This window comes from Magallana gigas, chromosome 1, assembly GCF_963853765.1.
Source record: "Magallana gigas chromosome 1, xbMagGiga1.1, whole genome shotgun sequence".
Lineage (NCBI taxonomy): Eukaryota > Metazoa > Mollusca > Bivalvia > Ostreida > Ostreidae > Magallana > Magallana gigas.
In genome coordinates this window covers 26,762,036-26,780,503 of record NC_088853.1, presented here as the reverse complement: position 1 = coordinate 26,780,503, position 18,468 = coordinate 26,762,036, and the positions used below count along the sequence as shown (strand labels likewise).

At 31.9% G+C, this 18,468-nt stretch overlaps 1 protein-coding gene, 1 long non-coding RNA gene and 1 other non-coding gene across 7 annotated transcripts; 1 reads left to right on the top strand and 2 right to left on the bottom strand.

Moving 5' to 3' along the window:
• Window positions 1–174: 174 nt before the first annotated feature.
• LOC105320136 (uncharacterized) lies at window positions 175–18,199 on the bottom strand. 4 transcript variants are annotated; one of them, XR_010707335.1, is made up of 4 exons: window positions 16,346–16,435; window positions 15,770–15,855; window positions 14,563–15,392; window positions 175–471 (listed from the first exon to the last, which is right to left on the bottom strand). It is a non-coding gene; the product is annotated as an uncharacterized lncRNA (long non-coding RNA). The 4 variants fall into 4 exon arrangements; XR_010707333.1 differs by lacking the exons at window positions 175–471; window positions 16,346–16,435 and adding an exon at window positions 18,144–18,199 and having other exon boundaries at window positions 14,127–15,392; XR_010707334.1 differs by lacking the exon at window positions 175–471 and having other exon boundaries at window positions 14,127–15,392; window positions 15,770–15,850; window positions 16,346–16,472.
• On the bottom strand, window positions 766–4,087 carry LOC136269681 (uncharacterized). 2 transcript variants are annotated; one of them, XM_066065054.1, is made up of 3 exons: window positions 3,974–4,087; window positions 3,395–3,480; window positions 766–3,017 (listed from the first exon to the last, which is right to left on the bottom strand). In XM_066065054.1, the coding sequence occupies exons 2-3, from the start codon at window positions 3,450–3,452 to the stop codon at window positions 1,849–1,851; spliced, it is 1,227 nt and encodes a 408-aa protein (XP_065921126.1). In that variant the 5' UTR covers window positions 3,453–3,480; window positions 3,974–4,087; the 3' UTR covers window positions 766–1,848. The 2 variants fall into 2 exon arrangements, with proteins under 2 accessions (XP_065921126.1, XP_065921128.1); XM_066065056.1 differs by having other exon boundaries at window positions 3,395–3,475; window positions 3,974–4,061.
• LOC117688283 (uncharacterized) lies at window positions 5,648–11,315 on the top strand. Its single transcript, XR_010707328.1, has 4 exons — window positions 5,648–6,112; window positions 7,833–9,201; window positions 9,428–9,646; window positions 9,835–11,315. It is a non-coding gene; the product is annotated as an uncharacterized protein (transcript).
• Window positions 18,200–18,468: the final 269 nt, after the last annotated feature.

Below are 18,468 nucleotides of genomic sequence, written 5' to 3'. Positions count from 1 at the left end.
ATACATAAAGTTATAAAATGTGAAAATTCTGCAATTGACGAATAAAAATATGATTGTCACTGTCACAAAGTTTCTGTAATATAATATTCTATGGGAATATCAATATCATTGTTTATGTAAACAAAGTATTTTTTAAAATGGTTATACATGCATTTCTGCATGTTTCATCTCGAGACTATTTTAAGGTTCATTAGATTTCTGATGGGGATCTGCGTTTGTGAAAGAATCTACAATTTCAAAAAAAATGAACTGAGTCGATCCACTGGCATTCGCTCAATCACTTTGCTACAAATTCATTAGAACAGGTACGTTCATTTCTAAATTTTGGCATATGCTGTATTTTAATATCAATATGTTATGAACGGGATGTTTATACTCACATGCTCTATGTTTCTGTCATTTTCTCGCAATTTTTTCGTTTATATCAATATCCATTGGAAGCGAAGAATTGAATGTTGTTTCATCGTGTATCTACAGAACAACTTTAAAGTGTTCAAGAGAGCACAACCAGGAGAAAGTATTTGATGTCCTGAAACGAGTAACATTGTATCGTTTTTGGACGAAAATCAGGTATATTAAGTTTTTGAAAATATTTATCATTGTTTTTATTTCGAATTTAATTTACGTAAATTACCGTGTTCTAGTATACTGACAAAAGATGGAAGATCATCCACAGAAAAACAATGATAAATAGGTAAGTGGGAAAATAATTAGATAAAGAGAAAAAATCCCTTTACAGCATTTGGTGTATCCAATAAATTTTATTTGAATCTATAAGTATTGCAATATATACATGTGGAAATTTTAATAAGTCAATTTTATCAGCATCAGAAATATGATTGTCTCTAGACAGCAATAAGTTCAAGAGGTAAAGGTTTTTGTATGCCCAAATTTGATATGCAATGAAATAAAGAGTATTCTTTTCCTTTACATATTTAGGGCACTAAAAGATATAAATAAAATACATTTTCAAAATGAAAACCACAATTAGGTATTATAATTAGTAAAAAAAATCGGCATTTGGACTACTAACCCTGTTTCTTAATCGACAATGGATACTTTTCCAAATGATTTCCATGAATAAAAATTTCAGGGTTTGTATGATTAAGTATCTTTAGGGCATTAGTGAAAAAAGTAATTTATTCCATAACAGAATAGGTGAGAGTCTAAAGCTTTTTAAGTTACAAGTAGTTCTGATTCGAGGGAGAATTTACATATAGATTGACGTGGATTAATATTGCATATGCTTATATACAGCGAACGAGCCCTACATGTAATAAAGGATACGATTAGGACTGAATTCAGCGACCAAATGCTAATTCCGGATGCGATATAAAACGCCATATCATGATTTTTTATATCTTAAACTTATAGGAAATAATTTAAAAAGATCATGTGATGAGCAATGAAGCTCTTATATAGCAAGTAAGATATGCTGAGGTGGATTGAAAATACACTTCTTTTAACTACAGATTCAATCCAATGTTTTCTCTGACGTCCATGTCAATTTGTCCCCGCCAATTCAAACGTTCTTACTGCAACAGGTAAAATTGACGTTAGCTGTATATTTCCAATATATATACCGAGGTCATATTGTCAACAAATCGCTCAATGTCATTTTCTAAAAACTATAACAACTCAATAAATGATTCCACCGCCATATCGTATCAACATCAGCTGATATTGCTTGTTTTCTCCATATCAACATGAACTAGCAAACAAATTAAAATAAGACCTATGTATAATGTCAAAATCCTTTACAATAAACCACCACCCATCTACAAATAATTTCAACTTGTTTACAATACTCGCAAAATATTACATTTGTTAAAAGAATATAATTAAAAGTTATAGTGTAATATGTTCGTCTTTCGTAAAAGTATTGTCCTTGACAATACCTATTCTTTCGATGCAATCTGCTGGGACATGCGTTTTGGGTTCCAAAATTACTTCTTGAAAGTTTTCGGCGAACCCCCAGGCTTTAGACCCTTCTTTTATATGTTTTTCTCGTACGTCTTCGATAAATAGCTCTATCACTTTAACTTCTTCAAGGTTCAGTTTTGAAATGTTGATACGCACTACCTCACGTACGAGCGAAGGGTGATTTGTGAGGCCTGCAAGTCGGTGCAAAGCATGCAAAGTATAGCAACATGAAATAAACCGTGAATGTAAGCCTTTACTTCCAGCTGCAACATGCTGATGGAGGCTTGCTTTTGATTCTATGTTTTTTGGACGAAGACCTTCCTTGTAAAGTTCATTGGGGCGTAGTAACCTATATACATAATCCGCTTGTTGGGTTTTTTCCTCTATTTTTGCTGCTTCCTTTTTAGCTAATACTTTGCCATCTCCTTCACTGACTATTTTTTCCACATCAGCTGAAATCGTCGATTTGATATTACAAGAGGTTAATGAAGAACCCGCTGATACAGTCAAATCTTTGTATAAAGCGAATTTTGCATTGCCTTGAACGCTTGTGTTTTCACTGAATGGTTTTGTTTCATTATCGTAGCATGAGAATTCAAATTCGAAGTCTTCATCTAACTTATGTATGTCTGGTCTACTTTTTCTTTTGTCTCGAGCATGGCATCTCATCTCTCGACTAAGACATGTTTCATCTTGATCTAATCTGTCTCCATGATAGTTTCTTATATTGAAATCTTCTCTTCTACCTTTACTTCTCTCTCGATAATGGCATCTCATCTTTCGACTAGAGCATGGTTCATCGTCATCAATGCTGTCTCCAGGATAGCCTCTAATATTGAAATTATGTTTTTCTGTTGTATCATTACTCCTCTCTCGAGAATGACATCTCATCTTTCGACTAGGGCATGGTTTATCGTCATCGATGCTATCTTCAGGATTGCTTCTTATTGTAAGACTAGGGCATGTTTTTTCTCCAATTTTGTCTCCAGGATAACTTCTTGTCTTAAGACTAAGAAATGGTTCTTCGTCTTTAATTTTATCTCCATGATAGCATCTCATCTTACGACTAACGCCTGTTTCATCTTCACCAGATCCTACAATTGATTACTGAAATTTGACACGGAATGGAAACAATGATAAAATTTAAGAAAGGACTTCATATATACAAAATGTAAAGTGTGTTGACTTGCTATGTATGGAAGCCCGTGGATGCCAGATAATTTATACAGCAACTACGTTATTTTATACGGTAACTACGTTGTAGATAACAGATGAAATATTGTTTCTTTTCTAACACCAACGGCCCTCCGTGGTTTATTAATTCATCAAAAATTCACGAGTCTCTCATCTCATCCATATAATTTTATTTCAATTAGTGAAAATAACTTCAGATTCGGCGATACACTTCAAATACAGTCTTTTATATTGTAAAAGAGCACGTGAATGTAATTGTTTTTGTAATAATTCATACCTTTCCGTTTCCTTGTTGAAGTAACAGGAACGACATAATGACTTAACTCCGTATCCATTGCAATAAACAAACGTTGGTTATCTAAACTGAGTAGAAGATTATCAAAGGAACATATGTAAGTACATTTTTAAACAAATGTCTAAGAATAATATTTAAAATTGTCGAATAACACTACCATGAAAAATGAGTATCAAAGTAAATGACGATGATTTCAAATAAACTACGAGGGTAATGAGATACGTTTCATGTGCCATATCAATTGATTCAGGGAGATATGTGATTTTTTAGTATCACGTTTATCAGGGCTCTTTATGCGGATAAGCAAATTATTATTTTCTTCATTAAAAAAATTTATTTGTACTGGACTTGCACAACATCACACTGAAGTGACTTTTCTGTCTAAGTTTAACTGTGAAATCATTTAAATTCGTGGGTATCAATTTTCGTGGATCCTGGGTTGTTTTGCTTATTCTTGGGAATGTAATTTTGTGAATGTGTTAGTTTTTAGTACCATTAAGATAACTTACTCTTTCAAAATTTGTTTTTGTTGAGGATGTAAATTCGTAGGGAAGAGCTTACCTCGAATACCACGAAATTTGAGCCACCACAGATTTTAATAATTCCACAGTAATTTCAAGTCTCTTTTATTAACTTGCTTCCTGTCATCCTGAAATATTGAAGGAAATGAATAAGTATTGATTATTCTATCGTTGAAATTTGTATTTTATCAGATAAGAGACAGCGCGTTGGTAAATGTAGGTTAACTGACATTTAAAGTAGGTATTTACTTACACCGTTGTGTAGCTTTTTTGTAAACGATTGGTCGATATGTTAAATTAAAAAGAGGCACGTAGCATCGTTTTTGAAAGGGGGGGGGGAAGAGACTCATCTAAAAAAATCTTAACAAGGAAAACATATTAAGATGTGCCAGCACAAGATTTTGCTCTCGTTCAAATCTGTGTTTTATCAGATAAGAGACAAGGCGTTGGTAAATAACCTGATGTAATCTGTATAAATATATCTATATTTAAACAGGACATTTAAATTGAGTACTTAAACCACTGTATGTCGTTTTTTTTTAGTAAAACGACTAGTCGATTAAATGTAGATATGTTAACAATGAAAGGGGCATAGTCACCATTTTGGTCAAATTTTGTTTGTCTTATTTTATTATTTACTTTGCGTTAGGAATGCCTTTTAATGATCAAATAAAACTTAAGAGTCATTCGTTGAGTTATAGGCAAGATAAAGAGCTCACAATTTTTGTCATGTAAACAGGGTCGTGCCCTGGTTTTGCTTACATTGGTTCAATATACCAGTAAAAAATCGTTTTCAAGCTGATTTGTCTGTCTTCTTATTTTTTAAGCCGAAGTAGACAGTTCCGGACTTCAATATGCGTTACAAATTGATTTTAGGTTAAAACTGAAATTTTTATTTCAACATTTAAAATGTAAACAAAAGATTTGTTGACTTGGTAAAGAATTGTAACCTTTGTAACTCGCTCATAACTTAACGAATGGCATTAAAATGGCCATGGTCTCGATTTAGGCCAAAAATTATTTTATCGATTTTAATGATTACAATGCTTCAGCAAGGTATTTATTAAAAAAAAACCCGATATATATATATATATATATATATATATATATATATATATATATATATATATATATATATATATATCGGGTTTTTTTATATATAAATATATATATATCGGGGTATCGAGACCATGGCCCTTTAACATTCAGAAAAAAGAACATACCACAATAACTAACGTCTAGGCACATGTACTTTGACTGAACTCATCATTTGCTTATGTTTATCTACTGATTTATTAGATATCAATATTATATTTAAATAGATTTAAAAGGACGATAAAATGGATATTTACAATACGGAGCATATGTAACCTGACAGATAGACCGTTGGTTTTAAATTGATTTTTTGATCATAATTGATATGCCTGTTTAAAAAAAGGTCCTGACGTCAATGACAGAGTATTTTTAATAACATTGCGTAGTTAACTGAATATATAAGAATAAGTAATCAGTAAATTTTAAATTACAAATCGTATACCAAAACCATTTTACCAGTTTTTCGATTTGGTTTTTTTTTAAATTTTTGGTCTTCTGTTTCTTGGTTTGTTTGTTTTTTTGTGTTTTTGGTTTAAGATTTGTTTTAATGACAACAGCAATCTACTCCGCATATTAAATTAATTCAATGCACCAATTTAAATATTGTTTCAAAGAACAAGGGGCAGTAAGCATATATTATTTGCCCAATATTTTTTTTTAATTTCAAACAAGCTCAATCATTGACATGATTTGATTTTTTTATTGATGGGATGTTTATTTTGCAATATATAGCGCAAATTTGTCATCAGCGTTTTTTTTTAGTAGAGTTATCCCTCCTTCGATCGGTGTAATTTTCCGGATATCGCGGTTTCCCTATGAAATGCTCACATTCTCGACAATAATTAAATATGGCCGCATGCAAACAACACGGTAAAAATTGAACAGAAAAATTATAATACCAAAATGAATAATATCACAAAATATTGTGTTGTTGTTTGCATGCGGCCACCATTAAAATATTAAATATTGTTGTTAAACGATGTGCGAATTGACCGCTTCCGGTTTTTATATGCACCACAACAGCAGACGTAAACAAAGACAGATGACAAAATTAGAGATGTAGGGAAAATCATCTCCTTAGCAGGTAAGGATGTGTCAAAAAGACAATAACACTTAGATACACAACAATGCACCATGATTTTAATGCGGCATTGCTAATTATCTGCTTACTTTAGCTACAGAACCACATGACAGCTAATGACAGCTGATCGCGATCGACAACTTAAAGACACGATTGAGTGTGATCGCAAACTACTCCATATGTTCACAATTGAAGTCGTATCTGAACTCTGATAACAAAGTAGACTTTGAAATACATTGTTTTAAATCTCTTTCGTTTTACAAAAAAAAAGACTGAAGAACACGGCCATCAATATTTTTGTCGATCAGCTGTTGATCAGTACTGTACCTGTACATGATCTAACATCATTGATAAGTTTGCGTGATATTACGTACATCTAACCTCTAAGATAAGTTATACATTCTACATTACACAATGACATTAAATATTTAATATTGAATTCCATAAAGAATTATGCTGCCATATTCTATTTACCATCAATCGGAGGCGATAAAAATAATTCGCGAATGACCTTGCCGTTTGATTCCGGTGCCATGTTAATTTGTGCCTTCCGTAAATAATACCACGTATACCTGAAATCACACACTGGGTTTTTTTCTTGTTTTTTTTTTTAAATTTCATAGAAAACTGGTTGTTTTTTTTTACGTTTTAAAAATAAATAACTAATTGATATATTAAAGATTTATAAGTATCCTTTTATATTCAATTAAGTTCTTTCTTTCCTGGTTAAAATGAATTTATGAGAGTTTTTTGCTTTTTCTATATATATACATATATTGTATTATTATGTTAAAATGAAACACTATTAATTCATAGTAATATGCAAATGTGCAATAAATATCACATTGGTTTCCCCAACCCCAAGTTTTGTAATATCAACCACACACACACACATGCAGACACATGCACAGCTATTATATAGCTTATATTACATACATATATGTATATCTGACTGTGATATATACAAAAGGGAAAAAAAATCATTCTGATAAAGTTGCTGTAATCCAATGCAATGCAATATGCTGCATGATCAAAGACAAATGTTAAAAAACATAGATATATATCATATTATGTATACATGCTAATTTTTATACAAGTAATTATATATACCAGCAATTACTTTAGTTTTAATAATATTATATATATATCTCAAATATTAATATTTTTGTCTTGTATGATGAAGTCTAGCTAGGCATATAAACTGCACTTTATTTCTTGAATTTAATTGATTGCACAACAATAAAATCATAATTGTGCAATAAATATGTATAATATCTTAATTAATCAACTGTCCCTTGGTGTTTATATAATCATTCATAATCAAAAATAATGCAGAGATGAGGGCATATTGAATTTAAACTATGGCGCTCTTACAATATTTGCAATGATATATATATGGATCACATTGTCAATTAATTTATGAGAAATGACAACAATATAGGAACATGATAATTTTATTGGAATACAATTTTAACACATTTACTCTCAAAATATTTTTAATTACTCTCTCCTCTGTCTGTCTCTCTTTCTGTCTCTTTGCATGCATGTCTGTCTGTCTCTCCCTCTCTGTCTGTCTCTCTCTCTCTCTCTCTCTCCATGATCTCTCTCTCTCTCCTTCTCTGTTTGTCTCTCTCTCTCTCTCAACTAAAAATTATAGAGGTCATTCTTAAGTATATAATATACCATCTGTTTACATAAATATGTGGTGCTTTTAATTTTATAGGATGCCTGGCGACGGTCCTAAACAGTATCCCTGTGTTTCTTGTGGTAAGCGACCTAAAGCCCACCAACGACGCTTTATAAAAGGACCATCATACCAACTCTTTCGTCAACATTTAGGCCTAGCAATCTGTGAAGACAATGATGTTACATGTACAAACTGTTATTCAAAATTCCACAAGTCAATACATAAGAACCATTTTGAAAAATCTATAGAAACAGATGATGACACTATCAAAGATCAAGATTATGAACCACCAGCAAAGTCCTCTAAATCAGATACTAAATCAGTCAAAAGTCCTAATGTAATACCTTTACCCATATTATCTTCTGGAAAGAGCCACTCAGCTTGTGTGATCTGCAAGAAGAGAAATTCAAGATTGCTTACATTGACCACAGAGAGAAGACACCACATCTTTGTATTGACAGGGCACCTGTTATTATCTGGTGCAAGGTGCTGCAACTCTCATTTGATGCCAGATTGTTCTCTCAAAGATGATGCCATTAAATGTCTGGAGAGTATGTCCCTGAGCTCTAGGTCAGTACATTCCACTACCTATTTCAACAAAACTGATATTTGTTCATTAATATCAACTATAAGAGCAGCTGCAATCAGAAATCAGAAAAACAGGTTAGACTTTGACACCAGTTGTGGACTTTCAGACACAGATTATATGAATTTGACTGGAATTTCAAGGGCAGATTTTGATGATGTAGTCTCGCATGTGCAGTCAATAAGAGCTACCAAGAATCGCAGCATAAGGACCTGCATTGCCCTTCTATTGGTGAAGTTGAGAACCGGCCTTTCCAATAGAATGCTATCAACACTATTCAACATTGAAAAGTGCGGTGTCAGAAGGGCAATAACATCAGCCAGGAGAGAACTGACAGAGACATTTACACCAAAGTATGTGGGGTTTGGCCATATTTCAAGAGAACAGATTATCCAGGACCATACCAGACCTCTTGCTCAGGAATAATTTGGTAATGGAATGCACAATCCAGCTATATTAGTGGTAGACGGAACTTATGTTTTCATCCAAAAGAGCAACAACTTCAAGTTCCAACGTAGATCATACAGCCAACACAAAAACAGACCCCTAGTCAAACCAATGGTCATAGTGTCAACAACAGGCTACATTGTTTCAGTCCTTTGACCTTATTTTGCTGACCACAAGAATAATGATGCTAGCATCCTGAAACATAACTTCCAGACCAACATGGAGAATATAAAAGACTGGCTACAGCAGGATGATGTTCTTATTGTGGATCGTGGGTTTAGGGACTCGATTAGTTTCTTGGAGAGTTTGGGCATTCAGGCTCAGATGCCGGCATTTCTTCCAAAAGAACAAACACAACACACAGCTGATGAGGTATTTAACAGATACAAATACATGTACCTAAGTTTTGTGCTTTTCTTAAGATAGAAATGATCACTGACAGACACTTGATTTGGAATAAAATTTTAATTAGAAGTTGTTTATATGCCTAATATAATTTGCTCAAGTTACCTATACTAGTTATAATAGATTGCTTGTCTACTGTAAATACATAATAATTTTAATTTTAATGTATATATCCTTTATATTATTTTATCAGGCAAACTCTTCTAGACTTGTTACCAAAATCCGCTGGATTGTGGAGTCTGTTAATGGGCGTCTGAAACAGTGGAAATATCTGCAGAATGTGGTTCCCAATACTCAGATACCATACATTCGGGAGTATGTGTGTTTGATATCTGCACTGTGCAACAAATACAGAGATCCATTAAATACAGGAAATCCAGAGAGTGACCAAATCTTGGCAGCTAAAATGAACGTAATTTTTTAAAAGAACTATGATTTACTGTTTTTGTTGTCCATTAGTGATAGTCATTTCACATAGATACATCTCTTATAAAGAAACACATCCAAATAAATTCTGAAATGGAATGTTGCTGAACATGTATTTGTATGACAAAGTTAGAATTAATATATTAAAAAATTGATTTGTTTCTTTTTATTCAGTATTTAGCATCACAGACAAACAAACTTCAAGAGCGGGTTGAATCTGAAGAGTTGCATCGAAGGATAAAAGCATGGACCCCAATGAATGCCACTGATACATTGGATTTTCCTCTCCTCTCTGAAGAAGAGCTCCTTAATCTGACTGTCGGGGTGTACCAGCTGAAGCTTGCCAAGAGTTACACTGCAGAACACAAGAATGATGATGGTGATTACAACATCATGGTAAACAATGACATTCCTGATGTTTTGCGTGTACGAATACAAAGTCGTCATATCTCCAGCAAACAGTATTTCCTATGGATTGAACATTCCTTAGGAGCCATTACTGGGTGGTACTGCCAATGCCGTGCTGGTGCAAGGGTTGTTGGGGTGTGTGCCCATGTGGCTTCTGTTCTATGGTACCTGGGACATGAACGGCACACACACTCTGCAAGGTCCACTCAAGACTGGTCCCAGTACCTTGAGGATGCCTCAGTCATTCCAGAAGTCATGGATAGTTCCGAAAGCGATCAGAGTGGAACAGAAGAGTGACAATGCATGTTGATTGATAGGCAACTATCTGCTATCTGTGATTTTTCATAAAAAATGGATTTGATCTCTTAGACAATTGTATAGATAATATGTAAGTTTATCGAAAAAGTTTTTTGAAACTGTTTTGAACTTTGAAGTATTCAATATATTATTTAACGTTTAAAGAACTACATGAAATATGATGAAATTATGTTAAGGGGAAAAGGTCAATTCATTATTGTTACTTGCAGAATGTGTGTTTTACATACAAGATGTCTAATATGCAAAAATCCAAGATGCCAGATGAATATCTAAACCAATGTTGGGTTAATGTTTATCATATAATGAGTTGATGTTTAAAGGCATCTTCGTTAAGTAGCAGTTGTTTTCTTGTTTCCTGCACATGAAATTGCTAGGTCATAAATGACCTAAAGAAATCGGTCACTGTGATATTTAATGTTAAAAAACTATTTTCTGTTTTAGAATTATGGTTTTGCTCATGTTATTAAATTAAGTTTATCTTTGAGTGCAATAAGATGTGGTTAATGTCATGATAGTCCATTAACTAAATTATATATTTGTTAACAGTTTAACCATGTACCTAGAAGTGCTTGACTTTTTGTTGGTTGGAGAGGGAGAAATTCAATGCTCCTCTCTCCATAAATATTGTTATGTTCTTCATGTTTGTTAATAATATGTTTAATTATCTTGTATTAATATGGTCGAGTTGTTGAAATATCAAAGCATTTCTTATCTTTCAAAGCGTTCCATGTTTAAAAAATATCTGAGAAATTAAAGTTTTTATACACAGGTTGTAAATAATAATATATTTTATTTAACTTTTTGCAGCAAATTCAAGAAACTGGCTTGTATTCTACACTAATTCCCCATGAATTGAATAATTAGATGTTTTGTACTGTAAAGATTATAATATACACAGTTATTGTAACACTTCCTGAAATCTGATATTTTTTGTTATGAAAAAAGCCTTTTTTACCCGAAGTAATTGTGTTTTATACAGTTTACAGTTAATATTATGTTTATATATGATTTATTGCATTGTATTGTAATTGTTAAATTATTTAAATACCTGATATTATTTTAAAAATTGAAAAAAATATAAAGAAATTTCAGAAATCTGTGATTTCTTGACATTTATTATACTTTTGCCCTCAAAATAACTATATGGTGATTTTTCAATAAAAGTTTTGCTGAAATTGGATATACAAATGATATCTTACTAAAAAATCACTATAAAATGTTTACTTTGCATTGGGCAAATTTTGGGTCTTATTGCCCCTTGTTCTTTAATAAACGTTCAGCCAAGCCAAGAAACACATTGTCTTAAGAAACCATTGACCGATTATTACAATCGAAAAAAGAGCATCAAAATATACGGAATCATATTTATCTCAATAGCCAAAAAATAATCTTTAAACGTCTTTCTAAATCAAATTATCAGATTTAATTTTTTTTAATGCTATTAAGTAAACTGTTGTCTTACATGTAAAGTAACTGCTGAAACATCCTTTTAATCTGGTTCTTTAGATCGAAAAATGAACACCTACCTTTTGAAGTTTACAGTAGACAATCAATCGATTGGTTTGATAACGCGAACATTCTTCTCTTATCTTACCTCCGTCATTTTGAGAAAGTATGAATAAAATTATACAGAAACTAAAGTGAAAGTTAACTCTATATCATCGAAAAAAAATGAATATATTAAAGCTAAACACTGATGATTGGCCCAAAGAATTGATCTGAAAAAACTCGGTTCATTCATGAATTCATGTACAACATAAATTTTGCCTAGACGAGATTAAATCATTTTTTACTCTTTTATTTTTAAATCATTTTTATTAAAAACTGGGTCGGCGGGTATGTAAACTAAAATTTCGAAAATGCCGGCTTCATTGAATATATCTACAAATGTCTAGTTTAGTTCTTGAATTTTTTATAAGATAATTATATTTAATGTTACACAGGAAACAGCCAATCTAGAAAAACATTCGATGAAAGTGTGGTTGCAGGCAAAATACATAAAGTTATAAAATGTGAAAATTTTGCAATTGACGAATAAAAATATGATTGTCACTGTCACATAGTTTCTGTAATATAATATTCTATGGGAATATCAAACATTGTTTATGTAAAGAAAGTATTTTTTAAAATGGTTATACATGCATTTCTGCATGTTTCATCTCGATACTATTTTAAGGTTCATTAGATTTCTGATGGGGATCTGCGTTTGTGAAAGAATCTACAATTTCAAAAAAAATGAACTGTGTCGATCCACTGGCATTCGCTCAATCACTTTGCTACAAATTCATTAGAACAGGTACGTTCATTTCTAAATGTTGGCATATGCTGTATTTTAATATCAATATGTTATGAACGGGATGTTTATACTCACATGCTCTATGTTTCTGTCAATTTCTCGCAATTTTTTCGTATATATCAATATCCATAGGAAGCGAAGAAGAATTGAATACTGTTTCATCTTGTATCTGCAGAACAACTTTTAAGTGTTCAAGAGAGCACAACCAGGAGAAAGTATTTGATGTCCTGAAACGAATGACATTGTATCGTTTCTCGACAAAAATCAGGTATATATAATATTAAGTTTTTGAAAATATTTATCACTGTTTTAATTTCGAAATTAATTTACGTAAATGACCGTGTTCTAGTATACTGACAAAAGATGGAAGATCATCCACAGAAAAACAATGATAAATAGGTAAGTAGAAAAATAATTAAATAAACAGAAAAAAATCCCATAACAGCATTTGGTGTATCCAATAAATTTTATTTGAATCAATTAGTATTGCAATATAAACACGTGCAAATTTTAATAAGTCAATTTTATCAGCATCAGAAATATGATTGTCTCTAGACAGCAATACGTTCAAGAGGTAAAGGTTTTTGTATGCCAAAATTTGATATGCAATGAAATAAAGAGTATTCCTTCCCTTTACATATTTAGGGCACTAAAAGATATAAATAAAATACATTTTCAAAATGAAAACCACAATTAGGTATTATAATTAGTAAAAAAATCGGCATTTGGACTACTAACCCTGTTTCTTAATCGACAATGGATACTTTTCCAAATGATTTCCATGAAAAAATTTCAGGGTTTGTATGATTAAGTATCTTTAGGGCATTAGTAAAAGAAGTAATTTATTCCATAACAGAATAGGTGAGAGTCTAAAGCTTTTTAAGTTACAAGTAGTTCTGGTTCGAGGGAGAATTTACATATAGATTGATGTGAATTAATATTGCATATGCTTATATACAGCGAACGAGCCCTACATGTAATATAGGATGCGATTGGGACTAAATTCAGCGACCAAATGCTAATTTCGGATGCGATATAAAACACCATATCATGATTTTTTATATCTTAAACTTATAGGAAATAATTCAAAAAGATCATGTGATGAGCAATGAAGCTCTTATATAGCAAGTAAGATATGCTGAGGTGGAATGAAAATACACTTCTTTTAACTACAGATTCAATCCAATGTTTTCTCTGACGTCCGCGTCAATTTGTCACCGCCAATTCAAACGTTCTTACTGCAACAGGTAAAATTGACGTTAACTGTATATTTCCAATATATATACCGAGGTGTTATTGTCAACAAATCGCTCAATGTCATTTTCTAAAAACTATAACAACTCAATAAATGATTCCACCGCCATATCGTATCAACATCAGCTGATAATGCTTGTTTTCTCACATGAACTAGCAAACAAATTAAAATAAAACCTATGTGTAATGTCAAAATCCTTTACAATAAACCACCACCCATCTACAATTAATTTCAAGTTGTTTACAACACTCGCAAAATATTACATTTGTTAAAAGAATATAAATAAAAGTTATAGTGTAATATGTTCGTCTTTCGTAAAAGTATTGTCCTTAACAATACCTATTCTTTCGATGCAATCTGCTGGGACATGCGTTTTGGGTTCCAAAATTACTTCTTGAAAGTTATCGACGAATCCCCAGGCTTTTGAGTTTACTTTAATGTTTTTCTCTTACGTTCTCGATAAATAGTTCTATCACTTTAACTTCATCACGGTTCAATTTTGTAACGTTGATACGCACTACCTCACGTATAAACGAAGGGTGATTTGTAAGGCCTGCAAGTCGGCGCAAAGCTTGCAAAGTATAGCAACATGAAATAAACCGTGAATGTACGCCTTTACTCCCACCTGCGACATGCTGATGAAGGCTTGCTTTTGATTCTATGTTTTTCGGACGGAGGCCTTCCTTGTTAAGTTCGTCGTCACGTAGTAACCTATATACATATCCCGCTTGTTGGGGACTTTCGTCTACCTTTGCTGCTTCCTTTTTAGCTAATACTTTGCCATCTCCTTCACTGACCATTTTTTCCACATCAGCTGAAATCGTCGATTTGATATTACAAGAGGTTAATGCAGAACCCGCTGATACAGTAAAATCTTTGTATAAAGCGAATTTTGCATTGCCTTGTACGCTTGTGTTTTCATTGGATGGTTTTGTTTCATTATCGTAGCCTGAGAGTTCAAATTCGAAGTCTTCATCTAACTTATGTATGTCTGGTGTACTTTTTCTTCTGTCTCGAGCATGGCATCTCATCTCTCGACTAAGACATGTTTCATCGTGATCAAATTTGTCTTCATGATAGTTTCTTATATTGAAATCTTCTCTTCTACCTATACTTCTCTCTCGAGAATGGCATCTCATCTTTCGACTAGAGCATGGTTCATCGTCATCAATGCTGTCTCCAGGATAGCCTCTAATATTGAAATTATGTTTTTCTGTTCTATCGTTACTCCTCTCTCGAGAATGACATCTCATCTTGCGACTAGGGCGTGGTTTATCGTCATCGATGCTATCTTCAGGATTGCTTCTTATTCTAAGACTAAGGCATGTTTTTCTCCAATTTTGTCTCCAGGATAACTTCTTATCTTAAGACTAAGACATGGTTCTTCGTCTTTAATTTTATCTCCAAGATAGCATCTCATCTTACGACTAACGCCTGTTTCATCTTCACCAGATCCTACAATTGATAACTGAAATTTGACACGGAATGGAAACAATAATAACATTCAAGAAAGGACTTCATATATACAAAATGTAAAGTGTGTTGACTTAATATGTATGGAAGCCCGTGGATGCCAGATATTTTATACAGCAACTACGTTATTTTATACGGTTACTACGTTGTAGATAACAGATGAAATATTGTTTCTTTTCTTACACCAACGGCCCTCCGTGGTTCATTAACTCATCTAAAATTCACGAGTCTCTCATCTCATCCATATAATTTTATTTCAGTTAGTGAAAATAACTTCAGATTCGGCGATACACTTCAAATACAGTTTTTTATATTGTGAAAGAGCACGTGAATGTAAATGCTTTTGTAATGATTCATACCTTTCCGTTTCCTTGTTGAAGTAACAGGAACGACATAATGACTTAACTCCGTATCCATTGCAATAAACAAACGTTGGTTATCTAAACTGAGTAGAAGATTATTAAAGGAACATATGTAAGTACATTTCTAAACAAATGTCTAAGAATAATATTTTAAATTGTCGAATAACACTACCATGAAAAATGAGTATCAAAGTAAATGACGATGATTTCAAATAAACTACGAGGGTAATGAAATACGTTTAATGTGCCATATTAATTCAGAAAGATACGTGATTTTTGAGTATCACGTTTATCAGAGCTTTTTATGCGGATAAGCAAATTATTATTTTCTTCAGTAAAAAAAAAATATTTGTACTGGACTTGCACAACATCAGAATGAAGTGACTTTTCTTTCTAAGTTTAACTGTGAAATCATTTAAATTCGTGGGTATCAATTTTCATGGATTCTGGGTTGTTTTGCTTATTCCTGGGGATGTAATTTTGTGATTGTGTTAGTTTTTAGTACCATTAAGATAACTTACTCTTTCAAAATTTGTTTTCGTTGAGGATGTAAATTCGTAGGGGAGAGCTTACCTCGAATACCACGAAATTTGAGCCACCACAGATTTTAATAATTCCACAGTAATTTCAAGTCTCTTTTATTAACTTTTTTTCCTGTCATCATGAAATATTGCAGGAAATGTATAAATATTGATTATTCTATCGTTGAAATTTGTATTTTATCAGATAAGAGACAACGCGTTGGTAAATAATATTATGTAATGTAGGTTAACTGACATTTAAAGTAGGTATTTACTTACACCGTTGTGTAGCTTTTTTGTAAACGATTGGTCGATATGTTAAATTAAAAACAGGCACGTAGCATCGTTTTTGAAAGGGGGGGGGGGGAGAGACTCATCTAAAAAATCTTAACAAGCAAAAAAAAAAAAAGAAAGCAAATTAGGACCTTCCCTAAATCTTCAAAATTATAACTTCAATTTCAATCCTAATTTCCTTATTTTCATATGAATTTTTAACATGCCTCCAAAAAAGTGGGGGGGGGGGGAGCAACTCCATGATAATTCAATTTATTTTATGTAAATTTGAAAAAAAAAAATAGTTGCTGATATTTGCTACGTGACTGGAGAATTTAGAAACAAATGAACAAAAGCTTATGTCTAGGAACATGGACTGAAGAGATACATATATTAATAAACTTCCCTGTTTATCTAAATCAATGTAGAAGGTATTAATGCAGTGTTTCTTCGAACAGCTTTCAACTGACGTTCCTAACATTATCGAGCAAGAAGAAGCATAAACAGTAACATTGAGAATGATAATTATGTATAATTATGTATAAGTTGTCAGAAATTTCCAAATTACAAACCATATACCAAAATATAGTAACTAATTTGTTTGGTTTTTTTTCACTTTTTTTGTTTTTATTTGTCTTTTAATTGACACAAAGTTAAGAAGTCAACAAACGCAAACTAAAGTTTGATGTACTACCTGTGTAGTATTTCTGTGATGTATTTCTGTGATGGTATAAAACAATCCATAATATTCTAAGAATTACTTAATAATAGTGAAGGAATTCATTGATTAACTCTATTTTTCTAATAAATTAGGAGGAGTCGACATACCAGCTATTACAAACATTGCCATAGGGAATAACATGTATTTTTTCATCATATTAAGGTAGTCCATCCATAACTATCATATTTCATATCTTTTAGATTGCAAGTTTGATTACTAAAATCTTAGTGGGGTTTTAAGGGGTTTATTTAATAATAAAAATTCATCTTTAAAATTTTTAAAAATTTTGAATTTTAACAAACTTATCCCATCTTGAAGTTAACATTGAAGTATATGGGAAATTTTTTAAAATATATCTTTGTAGTACCAAATATTTTCTCACAAATCTCTTGGTAAAAAGTTGAAAAAGCTTTTCTTTTCTTTGACAATGCTGAAAAAATTAATCATTTACCAAAATTATTATTAATAATTGAATTTTTTTCAAATTTTGCAAGGGACAGACAACTCTTTAAAAAGAAGTTCCAAGTGCAAAAAGTTCACCTAATCTACTGTATACATATTCCCGAGTTTGGTTTATGTCGGCCTCATAATAACTTTAAAAAAGATATTAAAAATAGTTAAAATCCATCAAAATTGTTGAATTCACTTCAGTTATGGATAGACTACCTTAAAAAAATTCATGCAATACGATTGTCATAACTCTCAATAAATTTCAAAACCACAATATTCTAAAATGTATTTTCTAAATCAAAATATCAGATTTCAATATTCTAATGCTGTTAAGTATATTTTTCACTTAAAATATCTGTTCACACATAATTTGAATGATTCTCTAGATCAAAAAATGAACACTTACCTTCCGAAATTTAAAGTAGAGAGTCGATCGATTGCTTTGATAACGCATACATTCTTTTCTTATCTTAAATCCGTATTTTTGAGAACGTAATAAAAAAATTCAAAGAATATAAAGTGAAAGTTAAAACTATATCACCAAGAAAAAATGCTTAATATATTAAAATTGAACACCGCTCACCTGCTTATCAACTTGATGGTAGAGAACTCGGTTCATTTCATGAATACATGAACAACGTTAAATTTGACTACACATGATTTCATGTTCATGTTTTGTTTAACTTTTACCCGAACGGAATTTTAATTCGGAGGGAAAAATTATAGCTAGT